General features: G+C 41.0%; 2 protein-coding genes and 1 pseudogene across 2 annotated transcripts in view; 2 read left to right on the forward strand and 1 right to left on the reverse strand.

Annotated features, from left to right (window-relative positions):
• Window positions 1-319: 319 nt before the first annotated feature.
• On the forward strand, window positions 320-1236 carry LOC110507119 (annotated as a pseudogene).
• Window positions 1237-2414: 1178 nt separating this feature from the next.
• On the reverse strand, window positions 2415-7808 carry LOC110507728 (ribosome maturation protein SBDS). Its single transcript, XM_021587928.2, has 5 exons — window positions 7560-7808; window positions 5844-5973; window positions 5523-5723; window positions 5034-5198; window positions 2415-2990 (listed from the first exon to the last, which is right to left on the reverse strand). The coding sequence occupies exons 1-5, from the start codon at window positions 7685-7687 to the stop codon at window positions 2862-2864; spliced, it is 753 nt and encodes a 250-aa protein (XP_021443603.1). The 5' UTR covers window positions 7688-7808; the 3' UTR covers window positions 2415-2861.
• Window positions 7809-8315: 507 nt separating this feature from the next.
• tyw1 (tRNA-yW synthesizing protein 1 homolog (S. cerevisiae)) overlaps window positions 8316-14992 on the forward strand; it is a 72677-nt gene continuing 66000 nt past the window's right edge. Inside the window, 4 exon segments of the mRNA XM_036964638.1 lie at window positions 8316-8372; window positions 10459-10536; window positions 13959-14168; window positions 14448-14708. Of these exon segments, the coding sequence (XP_036820533.1) occupies window positions 8316-8372; window positions 10459-10536; window positions 13959-14168; window positions 14448-14708 (606 nt within the window).

The following is a 14992-nucleotide window of genomic DNA, read 5'->3' on the forward strand; positions in this document are numbered from 1 at the left end:
GAACATTCAGAATGAAGTATGAAACATGCTGTACTTGGGGAGGCACACAAGGCTTATTTAACAATTACATGTTCCTATAAGACCACAGAGTCAAAGGCTGAAGTCAACAAAGCACACAGTGACATCTTTGTTTTAGCGACTGAGTGGCCAAACTGATAAAGAGGGATTGTTGTGAAACCATGTCACAGTAAACAGAAGGAATCCCCTTTATTCCCCAGCTGTAGAGCAGGACTGCTGCCCCACGCCCTTTTCTTTTCAGGAATCTGTGAGGACCGGTTTCACATCACACAGGCTAGACTCACACACAGGCACGCATGCCCACACACAGGCACACAGACTGTGCCTGCAGCTGGTCAAGCCCTGCTTTCTGTGAGGAGCTAAGCTCAGCTCAGTCATGAAGAGGCAGTTGGAGCTAGCAGTGTTGGGCCTGGTCATTATAGGCTGGTTGTGCGTCATCCTCACCCGCTGCCTGCCCCTGGGGAGAGTCAGCGGTACTCTGGACGACTCCACAGCCACGCTGTCGGCATACTGAGACAGGGTGTGGCTGGAATGGGACCACTGTGACCTCAACCATGACGGTAGCCTCCACTGCTCCTTCTACCAGTCTTTGTTATCTCTCTGGAAACTTCTGAACATAGAGAGGCCTGATCATGGCTTGTATAGGTGGTGTGGTCATCAGTATCATTGGAGAGGTGTGGTTTCCGAAGAGGAATCATGTGAAAGTTGCCTCCGGTGTGCTGTTTCTGCTGTCTGTTTGTCCCTGTAGCCTGGACCTGCCACCACACTAACAAGCCACTGGAGGGCGCTGTGGTGCTGAGGAGAGAGTGGGGAGCTGCCCTGTACATAGGATGGATCTCCTCCTCTATAATGGTAGTAGGGGGAGGGTTTCTCAGTACTAGATTCCCCACGTTCCAGCAGCAGGAGGGGTCAGAAAGAGGGGGTTATACTCCAGATTATCCTGTGGCAGAGCAGGGGCCAACCAGCCCCCTGGATACTATTCACATTACTGAATTTAGACACAGCCAGTATGCTCGGGCAACAACACAGCCATGAGAAGATGCAATCAGGTATGATTAGGTATGAATAGACCTCTAGGTACTAGTCAATGTTAGAAATCATGCTTCCACTGCAATGAAGCACTTTGAAAGATGCTGAAGAATTTAGGATAGAGGTAAAGGAGTAGCACTAACCATGGAGTAAATTGCACTTTCAACTGTAATAATTGGGTCTGAAATGTTGTCAATTTGCTTAATTTCTGTATTGGTGGTGAAGGTTTCCCATTAAAGTGTTACAGTGGCTTCAGAAAGTATTCACACCCCTGGACTTTTCCACATTTTGTTGTGGTACAGCTTGAATTTAAAATTGATTACATTGAGATTTTATGTCACTGGCCTACACACAATACCCTATAATATCAATGTGGAATTATGTTTTTAGAAATTTTTACAAATTAATATAATGCTAAAAGCTGAAATGTCTTCAGTCAATACGTATTCAGTAAACATTTGCTTAACAAGTCACATGGACTCACTCTGTGTGCAATAATAGTGTTTAACATTACTTTTGAATGACTACCCCATCTCTGCACCCCACATATACAATTATCTGTGAGGTCCCTCAGCCGAGCAGTGACTTTCAAACACAGATTCAAACACAAAGATCAAGGAGGTTTTCCACTGCCTTGCAAAGAAAGGCACCGATTGGTAGATGGGTATAAAAAAGCAGATATTGAATATCCCTTTGAGCATGGTGAAGTTATTTACTACACATTGGATGTTGTATCAATACACCCAGTCACTACAAAGATACAGGCGTCCTTCCTAACTCAGTTGCTCGAGAGGAAGGAAACTGCTCAGGAATTTCACTGAGGCCAATGGTGACTTTAAGTTAAGTGTTTAATGGCTGTAATAACAGACAACTGAGGATGGATCAACAACATTGTAGTTACTCCACAATACTAACCTAAATGACCAAGTGAAAAGAAGGAAGCTTGTAGAGGGCAGCAGGGTGGTTAGAGCGGTGGACTAGCAAGTTCAAACCCTCGAGCTGACAAGGTACAAATCTGTCGTTCTGCCCCTGAACAAGGCAGTTAACTCACTGTTCCTAGGCCGTCATTGTCAATAAGAATTTGTTCTTAACTGCCTTGCCTAGTTAAATAAAAGATTGAATACATTTGCAAACATTTCTAAAAACAAGTCATTATGGGGTGTTGTGTGTAGATGGGTGAGAAGATTTTTGTTTGGGACAAAATGTGGAATAAGTCAAAGTATGAATAGTTTCTGAAGGCACTGTATCTTACAATAATGGTATAAACGTGGGATAAAGTGTCATATCTACTGTATTGGCATAGGGCTATTGGTACCATTTTTGGAGAGACTATGCCATAGTAATCACAAAATAATGAATAAAAACAATGAAATAGATTACGTTTTTATTTGCAATTGTTTATAAGACTCATATTTAATTATGAAGAAACATATATAAATTAAGGGATTAAATAAACTATTCATAACAAAATATGCCTTTTCAAACATGGCGAAATGGTAAACTGGGTAAAATGAAAGGCAGGGTCAAAGCCATATGAATTACTTTAGAAGAAGTTGACTCACAAAATAAACTTCATTAAATTATAGTAATTTTTTGTTTACAAGCAAACATTCAAGTGGTGCATGCTCACAGCAAAAATACTGAATGTTATCAGATCTTCAACCAAAACTAATATTAGAACAGACACTGGAAATAAGAAGGGCTCCATTGGTATTGGAAATAGTGGCCTCTTTAATGAGGGGTTTGCAGTTTGTGTGGCAGCGGTGGTGGTAAGATAGTGTATGTATGTAGTCCTATAGGGCTCTGTGTGAAGGCTATTCCAGACGCTCGTCTCCCTCTTCCACATCCTTCAGACTGAGCACCTCCAGGGAACCTTTACCTTTCGTCTCACAGCGGATCAACTCATCTATCTCCCTGAAGCAGCCCGGGTCCACCAGACACACCTGGAGGATGGAGGGAGATTTTTATTTATTTATTTGATAGATAGATAGATAGATAGATAGATAGATAGATAGATAGATAGATAGATAGATAGATAGATAGATAGATAGATAGATAGATAGATAGATAGATAGATAGATAGATAGATAGATAGATAGATAGATAGATAGATAGATAGATAGATAGATAGATAGATAGATAGATAGACAGACAGACAGACAGACAGACAGACAGACAGACAGACAGACAGACAGACAGACAGACAGACAGACAGACAGACAGACAGACAGACAGACAGACAGACAGACAGACAGACAGACAGACAGACAGACAGACAGACAGACAGACAGACAGACAGACAGACAGACAGACAGACAGACAGACAGACAGACAGACAGACAGACAGACAGACAGACAGACAGACAGACAGACAGACAGACAGACAGACAGACAGACAGACAGACAGACAGACAGACAGACAGACAGACAGACAGACAGACAGACAGACAGACAGACAGACAGACAGACAGACAGACAGACAGACAGACAGACAGACAGACAGACAGACAGACAGACAGACAGACAGACAGACAGACAGACAGACAGACAGACAGACAGACAGACAGACAGACAGACAGACAGACAGACAGACAGACAGACAGACAGACAGACAGACAGACAGACAGACAGACAGACAGACAGACAGACAGACAGACAGACAGACAGACAGACAGACAGACAGACAGACAGACAGACAGACAGACAGACAGACAGACAGACAGACAGACAGACAGACAGACAGACAGACAGACAGACAGACAGACAGACAGACAGACAGACAGACAGACAGACAGACAGACAGACAGACAGACAGACAGACAGACAGACAGACAGACAGACAGACAGACAGACAGACAGACAGACAGACAGACAGACAGACAGACAGACAGACAGACAGACAGACAGACAGACAGACAGACAGACAGACAGACAGACAGACAGACAGACAGACAGACAGACAGACAGACAGACAGACAGACAGACAGACAGACAGACAGACAGACAGACAGACAGACAGACAGACAGACAGACAGACAGACAGACAGACAGACAGACAGACAGACAGACAGACAGACAGACAGACAGACAGACAGACAGACAGACAGACAGACAGACAGACAGACAGACAGACAGACAGACAGACAGATAGATAGATAGATAGATAGATAGATAGATAGATAGATAGATAGATAGATAGATAGATAGATAGATAGATAGATAGATAGATAGATAGATAGATAGATAGATAGATAGATAGATAGATAGATAGACAGACAGATAGATAGATAGATAGATAGATAGATAGATAGATAGATAGATAGATAGATAGATAGATAGATAGATAGATAGATAGATAGATAGATAGATAGATAGATAGATAGATAGATAGATAGATAGATAGATAGATAGATAGATAGATAGATAGAGAGATAGATAGAGAGAGAGAGAGAGAGAGAGAGAGAGAGAGAGAGAGAGAGAGAGAGAGAGAGAGAGAGAGAGAGAGAGAGAGAGAGAGAGAGAGAGAGAGAGATAGATAGATAGATAGATAGATAGATAGATAGATAGATAGATAGAGAGATAGATAGATAGATAGAGAGATAGATAGATAGATAGAGAGAGAGAGGTGGGAGGGAAAGCAGTGTTGTTGTTGCATTACTTGAACTATTTACTACAAGTGTATACAGTGTATTACATATTCCTTTTGTTATCAAGTCTAGATAACTATTTTAGTTTAGAGCAGGGGTGTCAAACTCATTCAATGGAGGGCCTAGTTTTCTGCAGGTTTTTGGTTTTTCCTTTCAATCAAGACCTAAACAACCAGGTGAGGGGAGCTCTTTACTAATTAGTGACCTTAATTCATCAATCAAGTACAAGGGAGGAGTGAAAACTCGCAGACACTCAGACCTTCGTGAAATGAGTTTGACACATGCACTTTAGAGCCCTACGGTGTAGCCTAGTATAAACCAGAGGGATCTGTCTCTCACCATCTCCAGCTGGTCGTCAAAGTCTTCACTTTCCACCACCTTGAGGAGGGGTTTGAGTTTCTCCTTCAGCCTCTTGCCGTCTTTGGCCGGCAAGACCAGCCTCAGCCTCATGTGGGCCCTCTGGATCTCTATGGACTCTTTCAGCTGCCTAATCACCTCCAGAGCCTTGGAACAAACAGCAGTTAGATTCATGGGGCGTTAGTATTAGCATGACAAAGACTGTCATTAGTTGGTATGTACTGAAACTCAGTAAGTATTCTGGTTTATGTAGCTAAACAACAAACAGGTTCAGTGTTTAATATGACAGACTAAACTCCTCACTTAAAGGAAAACATTTATGGCTAAATCTAGCCACTGCTTGTACACACAGTATGCACAGTGAGTGAGCATTTAAAACAAAGCTGTTCATTCATGACGTTTATATTAAAATATGGCAAATGTGTAGACTCCAGAGTGTACTGTAGCAACAACCTTTTGTCCCAGCCATACCTGCTGCTTGGTGCTTTTGTTGGCCTTGACAGAGTAGTGGATATCCTTCATGGCCCTCTCTATGAGGTTGACTGTGTATGGTCGCTTGGTCTCTGGGTTCACACACTTCTCTGCCACGATGGTAGCAATGTCTCTGAAACTCGTCTCCAATTGGCTCTGCCTCTCCTTGTCTGAAACCTGGAGTTCTCCTTTAGCTAAAATCTGACCAACAAAGGGAAAGAAAAGACATACTGAATAGGCAAATCTCACAACAATAACATAACGTTGAATGAATGTGAGTAATATTGATTACTGGTGTTCTGTTTCTGTCAATGTATTTACTTGTTTACATATCTCTGTCAGGTCATCTGTTCCAAAGGCTTTTGACAGATCATCTTTCTTGGCAACCTGACCCTTTGAAACATTATTGAAAACAGAGCTGGTCTGCAGCACTTCATCCAGGTCCTTCTCTCTGTGTAATTGGCAAATGAAAATGGCATGGCGATTTATTAAGTGTTTACATGGGGCTTTGCTATCTCAGTTTCTTAATCCTAGTCCTGGGGTGCACATTTTTGCCCTAGCACTACAGACCATATTTCACTAATCAAAGGTTTGACAATGAGTTAGATAGTGGAATAAGGTGAATAGTGCTAGGGCAGATAGTGGAATCAGGTGAATAGTGCTAGGGCAGATAGTGGAATCAGGTGAATAGTGCTAGGGCAGATAGTGGAATGAGGTGAATAGTGCTAGGGCAGATAGTGGAATCAGGTGAATAGTGCTAGGGCAGATAGTGGAATCAGGTGAATAGTGCTAGGGCAGATAGTGGAATCAGGTGAATAGTGCTAGGGTAGATAGTGGAATCAGGTGAATAATGCTAGGGCAGATAGTGGAATCAGGTGAATAGTGCTAGGGCAGATAGTGGAATCAGGTGAATAATGCTAGGGCAGATAGTGGAATCAGGTGAATAGTGCTAGGGCAGATAGTGGAATGAGGTGAATAGTGCTAGGGCAGATAGTGGAATCAGGTGAATAGTGCTAGGGCAGATAGTGGAATCAGGTGAATAGTGCTAGGGCAGATAGTGGAATCAGGTGAATAGTGCTAGGGTAGATAGTGGAATCAGGTGAATAATGCTAGGGCAGATAGTGGAATCAGGTGAATAGTGCTAGGGCAGATAGTGGAATCAGGTGAATAATGCTAGGGCAGATAGTGGAATCAGGTGAATAATGCTAGGGCAGATAGTGGAATGAGGTGAATAGTGCTAGGGCAGATAGTGGAATCAGGTGAATAGTGCTAGGGCAGATAGTGGAATGAGGTGAATAGTGCTAGGGCAGATAGTGGAATCAGGTGAATAGTGCTAGGGCAGATAGTGGAATCAGGTGAATAGTGCTAGGGTAGATAGTGGAATCAGGTGAATAATGCTAGGGCAGATAGTGGAATCAGGTGAATAGTGCTAGGGCAGATAGTGGAATCAGGTGAATAGTGCTAGGGCAAAAATAAAAATGTGCACCCCTTTGGTTCCCCAGGACAGAAACACTGTGCTAGATGATGCTTTCAATATCTATAGGTATTGATAGGCTAATCTCGATAACCTAAAAACAAATATTATGTGAACTCAGACCAGCTATTGGATTTGGTTCTGGGGGAGGTCGAGATGGTGACCCCTTTTGAAATTCAAAAAAGATGCCAGGTGTAGATGACTCAAAGTCCAAAGAATCAGTGATGCAAAACACATGGCACCTAGACTGTTCCTCATATCCTCATTATACCACAGCCTCTCGACTCTGGGTAAGAATATAATGCACGATACAAGACAAGTGAGCCATGATGATGACGTGAGGCATGACTTGCTACTCTGAAACAGCACATTAGATTGTATTATTTACATATTATTTATTTACATTCATAGCTAATTATAAATACACCAAAGCTGAAAGCATACTACCATTAGTCGTAATACTACTGGTGTTTGCTATATGCCTCGGTGGGTATCAAACAGATCCAACTAGCTAACGTTAGCTATCATAGCTACGCAGCTAGCTAAATTCCTAAAATACTCACGCTCCAGATCTCCAGCTCATCACTTTATTTTTGTAGCAGGCGATTTCAAATCGTTTTCCTCCCTTTTTCATCCTCACCACCGCCACATTTGTGAGTCGGATCTGGTTTGTTGGTGTAAATATAGACATATTTCTGCTTTACAAGACAGATGAATCTGTCAGTAACACTATTTTTTTCTAGCGGCGCTGGTGTGCTATGAGTTTCACAAAAATTCCGCCGGACTGAAACATACTATGTGCAAACGGTCCTATTTTTTGTTGGTCTCTGATGGAATTGTTTAGTATTTTTTTTTAAACGTTTAAATTTTGTTCGGTGCCATGACGACTGCTACGAATAAATATAAATATGTTTACTTTTTATGTATTTGACAAACTAGATACTTTGCATAAAATATCACGTGTAAATGAAGTTGTTCCTGTACCGGTGTATTTTATCCAGAGAATATAATTGAATGCTTTAAAAACTCTGTTGCAAAGTAATGGAATAGAGGGGTGTAAACATATGGCTATGCCTATGGGATATCATCAAATATTTGTATATCTGTAATATAATTAAACCTCCAATTCCCACAATGTATTTCGTTTCATCATGATAACAATTATGGCTGCTCCCAGCTGTTGAACTTTGATGTTCCTAAAACGTTTGTCAATATTTACATTGATGATACAAAACATTGCACAGGAGAAAGAAACAATTTTGCGGGGCTCAACTTTACTGCTTTTGGATTTGATAACCCATGTTTTGACGCTGATATTGATGGTGAGTGAGAGTGTCGCGGAGAGAACTGGGTATCTGAAAGGTGAGATGAGGATGGTGCAGAGGTCAGTCGGCGCATTTTTTTTATATCAGTGAAATAATGTCCTCGAGCCTGGTAGCAGCTGCTAGATTCTATTTCAAAAATAACTTTTGTGCCCTTTCTGAGATCTTTAGCTGATGTGTGTATGTATAGTATAGAGATCATATTTCGCGTATGTATAGAGATACTATTAAATTACTAGAAGGGATGGTAATTGTTAGCCATATTGGTCAGGGAGAAATTCAAACCAGTCTGATTGGAATGAACGGCAGTAGAGGCGTAATCCTAATTTTACTTATGCAGGAAAATAAAAGTAAGGCATGTGATAGAATGATAAATTGTGTAATAAAATTATTGGCAACCTAAAATAGTCCGAATTAAAAATACAGTTTATAAGGGTTTCATACCAATGTTCTGTATAAATAACCTTTTATGTGTAACAGACCATAAATGTTTAATTTGTTGTTTTCTTGGAAAGCTGTGAGTGCTATTATACAATACAATATCAATTCTTGTTGCATTTACAACTTGTCTAAGTCCTATCAACTGATTTGAGCCAGTATATGGTTGTGGATTGACTGCATTGCTTGAATGGAATGTTGGCATATTGGCAGTTAATTTGAAAAAATGTATGGAATCATTACTCTAAAACTGGTGATATACAACATCCAGGATTAGCATTAGCTACTTTAGCGTGGTGGAAAATTATGTTTCATAAAGAGAAGTATGCATACTTTCCCAGTTTTTATCACCTTTTCACCATTAAATTAAGGAACAAATTGATGTCTTTGCAGCCTGAATGGAGAATGTTCTATGCACGAATCAGTCCACAGGGGATACGAATGTATAGCCAGCTACATAGATTCCCTTTGGACTGTAAAATGAAACGACTCGATATCACCATTTGCCGGTCTTTGGGCTAATCCAGAACATAATGTCTTTGCAGGAACAAAGAAGACAGTCCGCAGCGCCTTCAAGAGTATTTTTTTGTCAGTATGGCAGAACAGGATATACTTGCACACAGCTGCCGATGTTTTGGTTGGAATTTGGTTCTCACTGAAAATGGCATTGAAAAAGGTCATTTAACTCTTCACTTATTATTTGCTCAAAGAGCAGTTCTGTTTACATTTCTATGAATTCTAATTATTTATTTGTCTACTGGTAAATGAGAGTCAAATTGAGAGCTTGGGACTATAAGGTTATATCTGCATTTATGTCAAATTGAGTTGTTGACATTAATCTGTACAATGTTCTCTACCTACTATTAAAGTCGAAAGTTTACATACATTTATGCTGGAGTCATTAAATCTTGTTTTTCAACCACAACCACTTCTTGTTAAAAAACTATCGTTTTTCCAAGTCTGTTAGGACATCTACTTTGTGCATGACACAAGTAATTCTTCCAACAATTGTTTACAGACATATTATTTCACTTATTATTCACTGTATCACAATTCCAGTGGGTTAGAAGTTGACATACACTAAGTTACTAAGTTGACTGTACCTTTAAACTGTTTGGACATTTCCAGAATATGATGTCATGGCTTTAGAAGCTTCTGATAGGCTAATTGACTCCGTTACACCAGCTCTGTCTGGTGACCAGAGTTAAACAATTTGGAGGTAATGCTACCAAATACTAATTGAGTGTATGTAAACTTCTGGGAATGGGATGAAAGAAATAAAACTGAAATAAATCATTCTCTCTACTACAATTCTGACCTTTCACATTCTTAAAATAAAGTGGTGATCCTAACTGACCTAAGACAGGGAATTTTTAATTGGAATAAATGTCAGGATTTGTGAAAACTGAGTTTAAATGTATTTGGCTAAGGTGTCTGCAAACTTCTGACTTCAACTGTATATAGTTCTCTAAATACCCCAATTCATGTTAAGTTCAAAAGAATACAATAAAAAAAATTGCTGACATCATTCAAACCAATGGGGATTTGGAACTTTAAAACCAATTATCTCAGAATCATCTTTTTGCAGATAGAACTTTGTAGTCCCAAGCTCTCCAAATGTTACACGTTATTTTTCTCTGTACCCCATTAGAATACTCTTACCAATCCAGTGACCCTCTGGCTCTACAAAGCTGTGGAGTAGGATGGTTACAGTGTTGAGAAAGTGGTTGATGTATCTAAAGCACAGATATTCTATGGATCACAGACTGGAACTGCAAAGGTAAGAGGGTGATTCTGCAACCATGTACTTTTTTTGTAATACAGGGGTATTTTTTGGGGTTTAAGAGAAAATAATAGTTTTAGGGATGCATGGTTTTTATTAACTCTCGAGAACCCAAGGGGTCATACCCAGCCATCTTATTCGAAACTTATGGTGCACGGCCAATGTTTACTACAGTCCCAACTCTCTTTTTTTAACGATTACAAATGTTAATAGTCTTCCCTTGCGATACGGTTTTTGAAAACCTTTAGGCCTAATTTTCATATACAGTGAATTTGGAAAATGTTTAAACCCCTTTACCTTTTCCACATTTTGTTACGTTACAGCCTTATTCTAAAATAAATGTAATCTTTTTTTCCGCCCTCTTTTCCGCCCATGAAATTGGGGAGAAAAAGGGGTAAAATTCCAAAAAAAAGAAATGTTTGCAAATAAAAAAAACAGAAATATTATATTTGCATAAATATTCAGACCCTTTATTCAAAACTTTGTTGAAGCACCTTTGGCAGCAATTACAGCCTTCTTGGGTATGACAAGCTTGTATTTGGGGAGTTTCTCCCATTCTCTGCAGGTTAGATGGGGAGCGTCCCTGCACAGCTATTTTCAGGTCTCTCTAGAGATGTTCGATCGGGTTCAAGTCTGGGCTGTGGCTGGGCCACTCAAGGACATTCAGAGTCTTGTCCCAAAGCCACTCATGCGTTGTCTTGGCTGTGTGCTTAGGTTTGTTGTCCTGTTTGAAGGTGAACCTTCACCCCAGTCTGAGAACCTGCTCCAGAGCACTCAGGACTTCATCAAGGATCTCTCTGTACTTTGCTCTGTTCATCTTTCCCTTAATCCTGACTAGTCTCCCAGTCTCTGCCGCTGAAAAACATCCCCACAGCGTGATGCTGCCACCACCATGCTTGACCGTAGGGATGGTGCCAGGTTTCCTCTAGACGGGATGCTTGGCATTCAGGCCAAATAGTTAAATCTTGGTTTTATGAGACCAGAGAATCTTTTTTTCTCATGGTCTGAGAGTCTTTTAGGTGCGTTTTGGCAAACTCCAAGCGGGCTGTCATGTGGTTTCCATCTGGCTTCCATCTGTCAACCCCAAGTTTGCCTCTTTTTATTATTATTATTTATTTTTCTTATTTAAACCAATGGCTGGCACAGGTGTAAACATTTTAAATGAATCCCGTTCAACCAGGAAAGATTTATTATTTTCATCAGTATTCCATTCTGTTGGGCAATACTTCACCATCTGAGAAATTAATAGGAGATTTGTCGCCTGGCACAGCAGACACAGCAGGAAATTGCCATTTATTCAACAGAGATACTTTACAGTTCGGGGAGAGGGATTTTTATCTCCAAAGAGAAATTACCAAGGGTGCTTGGCCCGGCCTCCGGCCCAGAGATCTAGTTTTAGATGCTCAGTGCATTGACTCTTTGTGCCCAGTGTTCAATCATGATCCTCTCTTCTTCGAGCAGCATAGAGTGTTGCAGGCAGCTCTTTGCTGTAGGAAACCATAGTGCAAGGGGCACCTTACACTGGCTGCCCTGTAGGGCTTAAATCATTTACAATGTTGCTCTGCTTTGGAGATTTGTTCTGTGTTCAAATTGTTGTCCTCATACCTCATCATTGTGCTCCCTATGGAGCTGTTGTTATTGGTTCCTACTTTCACTCTGGATGTGTGTAATGCAATAAGTTGTCCATAGCTGCATCCTGTTTTTGCATCCAGAAATGGGGCCATTCCTGTATAAAGTTTCGGAGAGATCCTTATTCTATATGTACAGTGCCTTGTGAAAGTATTCGGCCCCCTTGAACTTTGCGACCTTTTGCCACATTTCAGGCTTCAAACATAAAGATATAAAACGGTATTTTTTTGTGAAGAATCAACAACAAGTGGGACACAATTATGAAGTGGAACGACATTTATTGGATATTTCAAACTTTTTTAACAAATCAAAAACTGAAAAATTGGGCGTGCAAAATTATTCAGCCCCTTTACTTTCAGTGCAGCAAACTCTCTCCAGAAGTTCAGTGAGGATCTCTGAATGATCCAATGTTGACCTAAATGACTAATGAGGATAAATACAATCCACCTGTGTGTAATCAAGTCTCCGTATAAATGCACCTGCACTGTGATAGTCTCAGAGGTCCGTTAATGAAGAACAAGGAACACACCAGGCAGGTCCGAGATACTGTTGTGAAGAAGTTTAAAGCCGGATTTGGATACAAAAAGATTTCCCAAGCTTTAAACATCCCAAGGAGCACTGTGCAAGCGATAATATTGAAATGGAAGGAGTATCAGACCACTGCAAATCTACCAAGACCTGGCCGTCCCTCTAAACTTTCAGCTCATACAAGGAGAAGACTGATCAGAGATGCAGCCAAGAGGCCCATGATCACTCTGGATGAACTGCAGAGATCTACAGCTGAGGTGGGAGACTCTGTCCATAGGACAACAATCAGTCGTATATTGCACAAATCTGGCCTTCATGGAAGAGTGGCAAGAAGAAAGCCATTTCTTAAAGATATCCATAAAAAGTGTTTAAAGTTTGCCACAAGCCACCTGGGAGACACACCAAACATGTGGAAGAAGGTGCTCTGGTCAGATGAAACCAAAATTGAACTTTTTGGCAACAATGCAAAACGTTATGTTTGGCGTAAAAGCAACACAGCTGAACACACCATCCCCACTGTCAAACATGGTGGTGGCAGCATCATGGTTTGGGCCTGCTTTTCTTCAGCAGGGACAGGGAAGATGGTTAAAATTGATGGGAAGATGGATGGAGCCAAATACAGGACCATTCTGGAAGAAAACCTGATGGAGTCTGCAAAAGACCTGAGACTGGGACGGAGATTTGTCTTCCAACAAGACAATGATCCAAAACATAAAGCAAAATCTACAATGGAATGGTTCAAAAATAAACATATCCAGGTGTTAGAATGGCCCAGTCAAAGTCCAGACCTGAATCCAATCGAGAATCTGTGGAAAGAACTGAACACTGCTGTTCACAAATGCTCTCCATCCAACCTCACTGAGCTCGAGCTGTTTTGCAAGGAGGAATGGGAAAAAATGTCAGTCTCTCGATGTGCAAAACTGATAGAGACATACCCCAAGCGACTTACAGCTGTAATCGCAGCAAAAGGTGGCGCTACAAAGTATTAACTTAAGGGGGCTGAATAATTTTGCACGCCCAATTTTTCAGTTTTTGATTTGTTAAAGTTTGAAATATCCAATAAATGTCGTTCCACTTCATGATTGTGTCCCACTTGTTGTTGATTCTTCACAAAAAAATACAGTTGTATATCTTTATGGTTGAAGCCTGAAATGTGGCAAAAGGTCGCAAAGTTCAAGGGGGCCGAATACAGTGCCTTGCGAAAGTATATGTCACATATTCTGCATTTGTTTATCTTGTGCCACTTTCCAGATTTTTGATGACATCTCTCTCTCCAGTGCTCCAACAAGTTGGTCTGTATGTTCCTATTGGCTGTGTACACTGACGGACATCCCACAGAAAATGCTGAATGGTTCTGTAAGTGTCTGGAGGAGGCATCCACTGACTTCAGATATGGGAACGCCTACCTGAAAGGACTGAGATATGCAGTGTTTGGCCTGGGCAACTCTGTGTATGGCTGCCATTACAATACGGTAAGAGATCTGACAAAATACTGTGTCTCCTATCGATATGTTTCCACCATGTGTGGTGCTGCTACTTACACTTGCAATCCGTTTCTTTGCTTATCTGATACTTTCATGGATATTTTTTGCATATTATACATTCCTCTTTTGTACACACTAGAATACTAAGCTCATTCAATCGATTATCATTACCACTATTACTGTTCTCTCCTGTCCCATAGCTAACCATCCACTTTCTCTAGACTCACTGAAAACACATCATTCCACCCCTTCTGCCCTATCCCTTAGGTGAGTAAGAATGTGGACAAGTGGCTGTGGATGCTGAGCGGCATCCGGGTTCTGTCCAGAGGAGATGGCAACTGCAACGTAGCGAATAGCCACAATGGCAGCGTGCATGCTGACTTTCTGGTCTGGAAGACCAAGTTCCTGAGCTGCCTGCAGGCCCTGGTTGCAGGGCAGAAGAAGGCCTGTAGTGGAAACTGTAATATGGGCAGCTCATGTAAGACCAGGAACAGGAAGAAACCACAGTCCTCAGTCTTCTCCTATCAGGCATTTCCAGAACAGCTCAGCTCTAAGACAAAACGTAACTACTCTTAACATGCATACCTCCCATTACTAATGCTATCTCATAGAGCTGATTCATAGTTCACGTAACTCCATGCAGGGTTATGCTGTCCACAATAAGGTATTTCTTATTACACTTTTATCTGGAGTGGATTCCTTGACACTACTGCTATTACTAAACACGCATGCATGCACATACCCTCTTTCTCATATTGTCATGGTAACGTGAGTTAGCGGTGCTACTTTCTCTTCCTGCTGTCTCCAGTGCT

This window comes from Oncorhynchus mykiss, chromosome 27 (assembly GCF_013265735.2).
Source record: "Oncorhynchus mykiss isolate Arlee chromosome 27, USDA_OmykA_1.1, whole genome shotgun sequence".
Taxonomy (NCBI): Eukaryota; Metazoa; Chordata; class Actinopteri; order Salmoniformes; family Salmonidae; genus Oncorhynchus; species Oncorhynchus mykiss.

Bases quoted from the DNA above. Each gene is read 5' to 3' on its own strand.
- LOC110507728 (XM_021587928.2), bottom strand. From the start codon at position 7,687: ATGTCTATATTTACACCAACAAACCAGATCCGACTCACAAATGTGGCG. The intron at 5,974-7,559 runs GTGAGTATTTTA...CCAATTACACAG, and splicing joins ATGAGCTGGAGATCTGGAGC to AGAGAAGGACCTGGATGAAG. The intron at 5,724-5,843 runs GTAAATACATTG...TTTGTTGGTCAG, and splicing joins TGACAGAGATATGTAAACAA to ATTTTAGCTAAAGGAGAACT.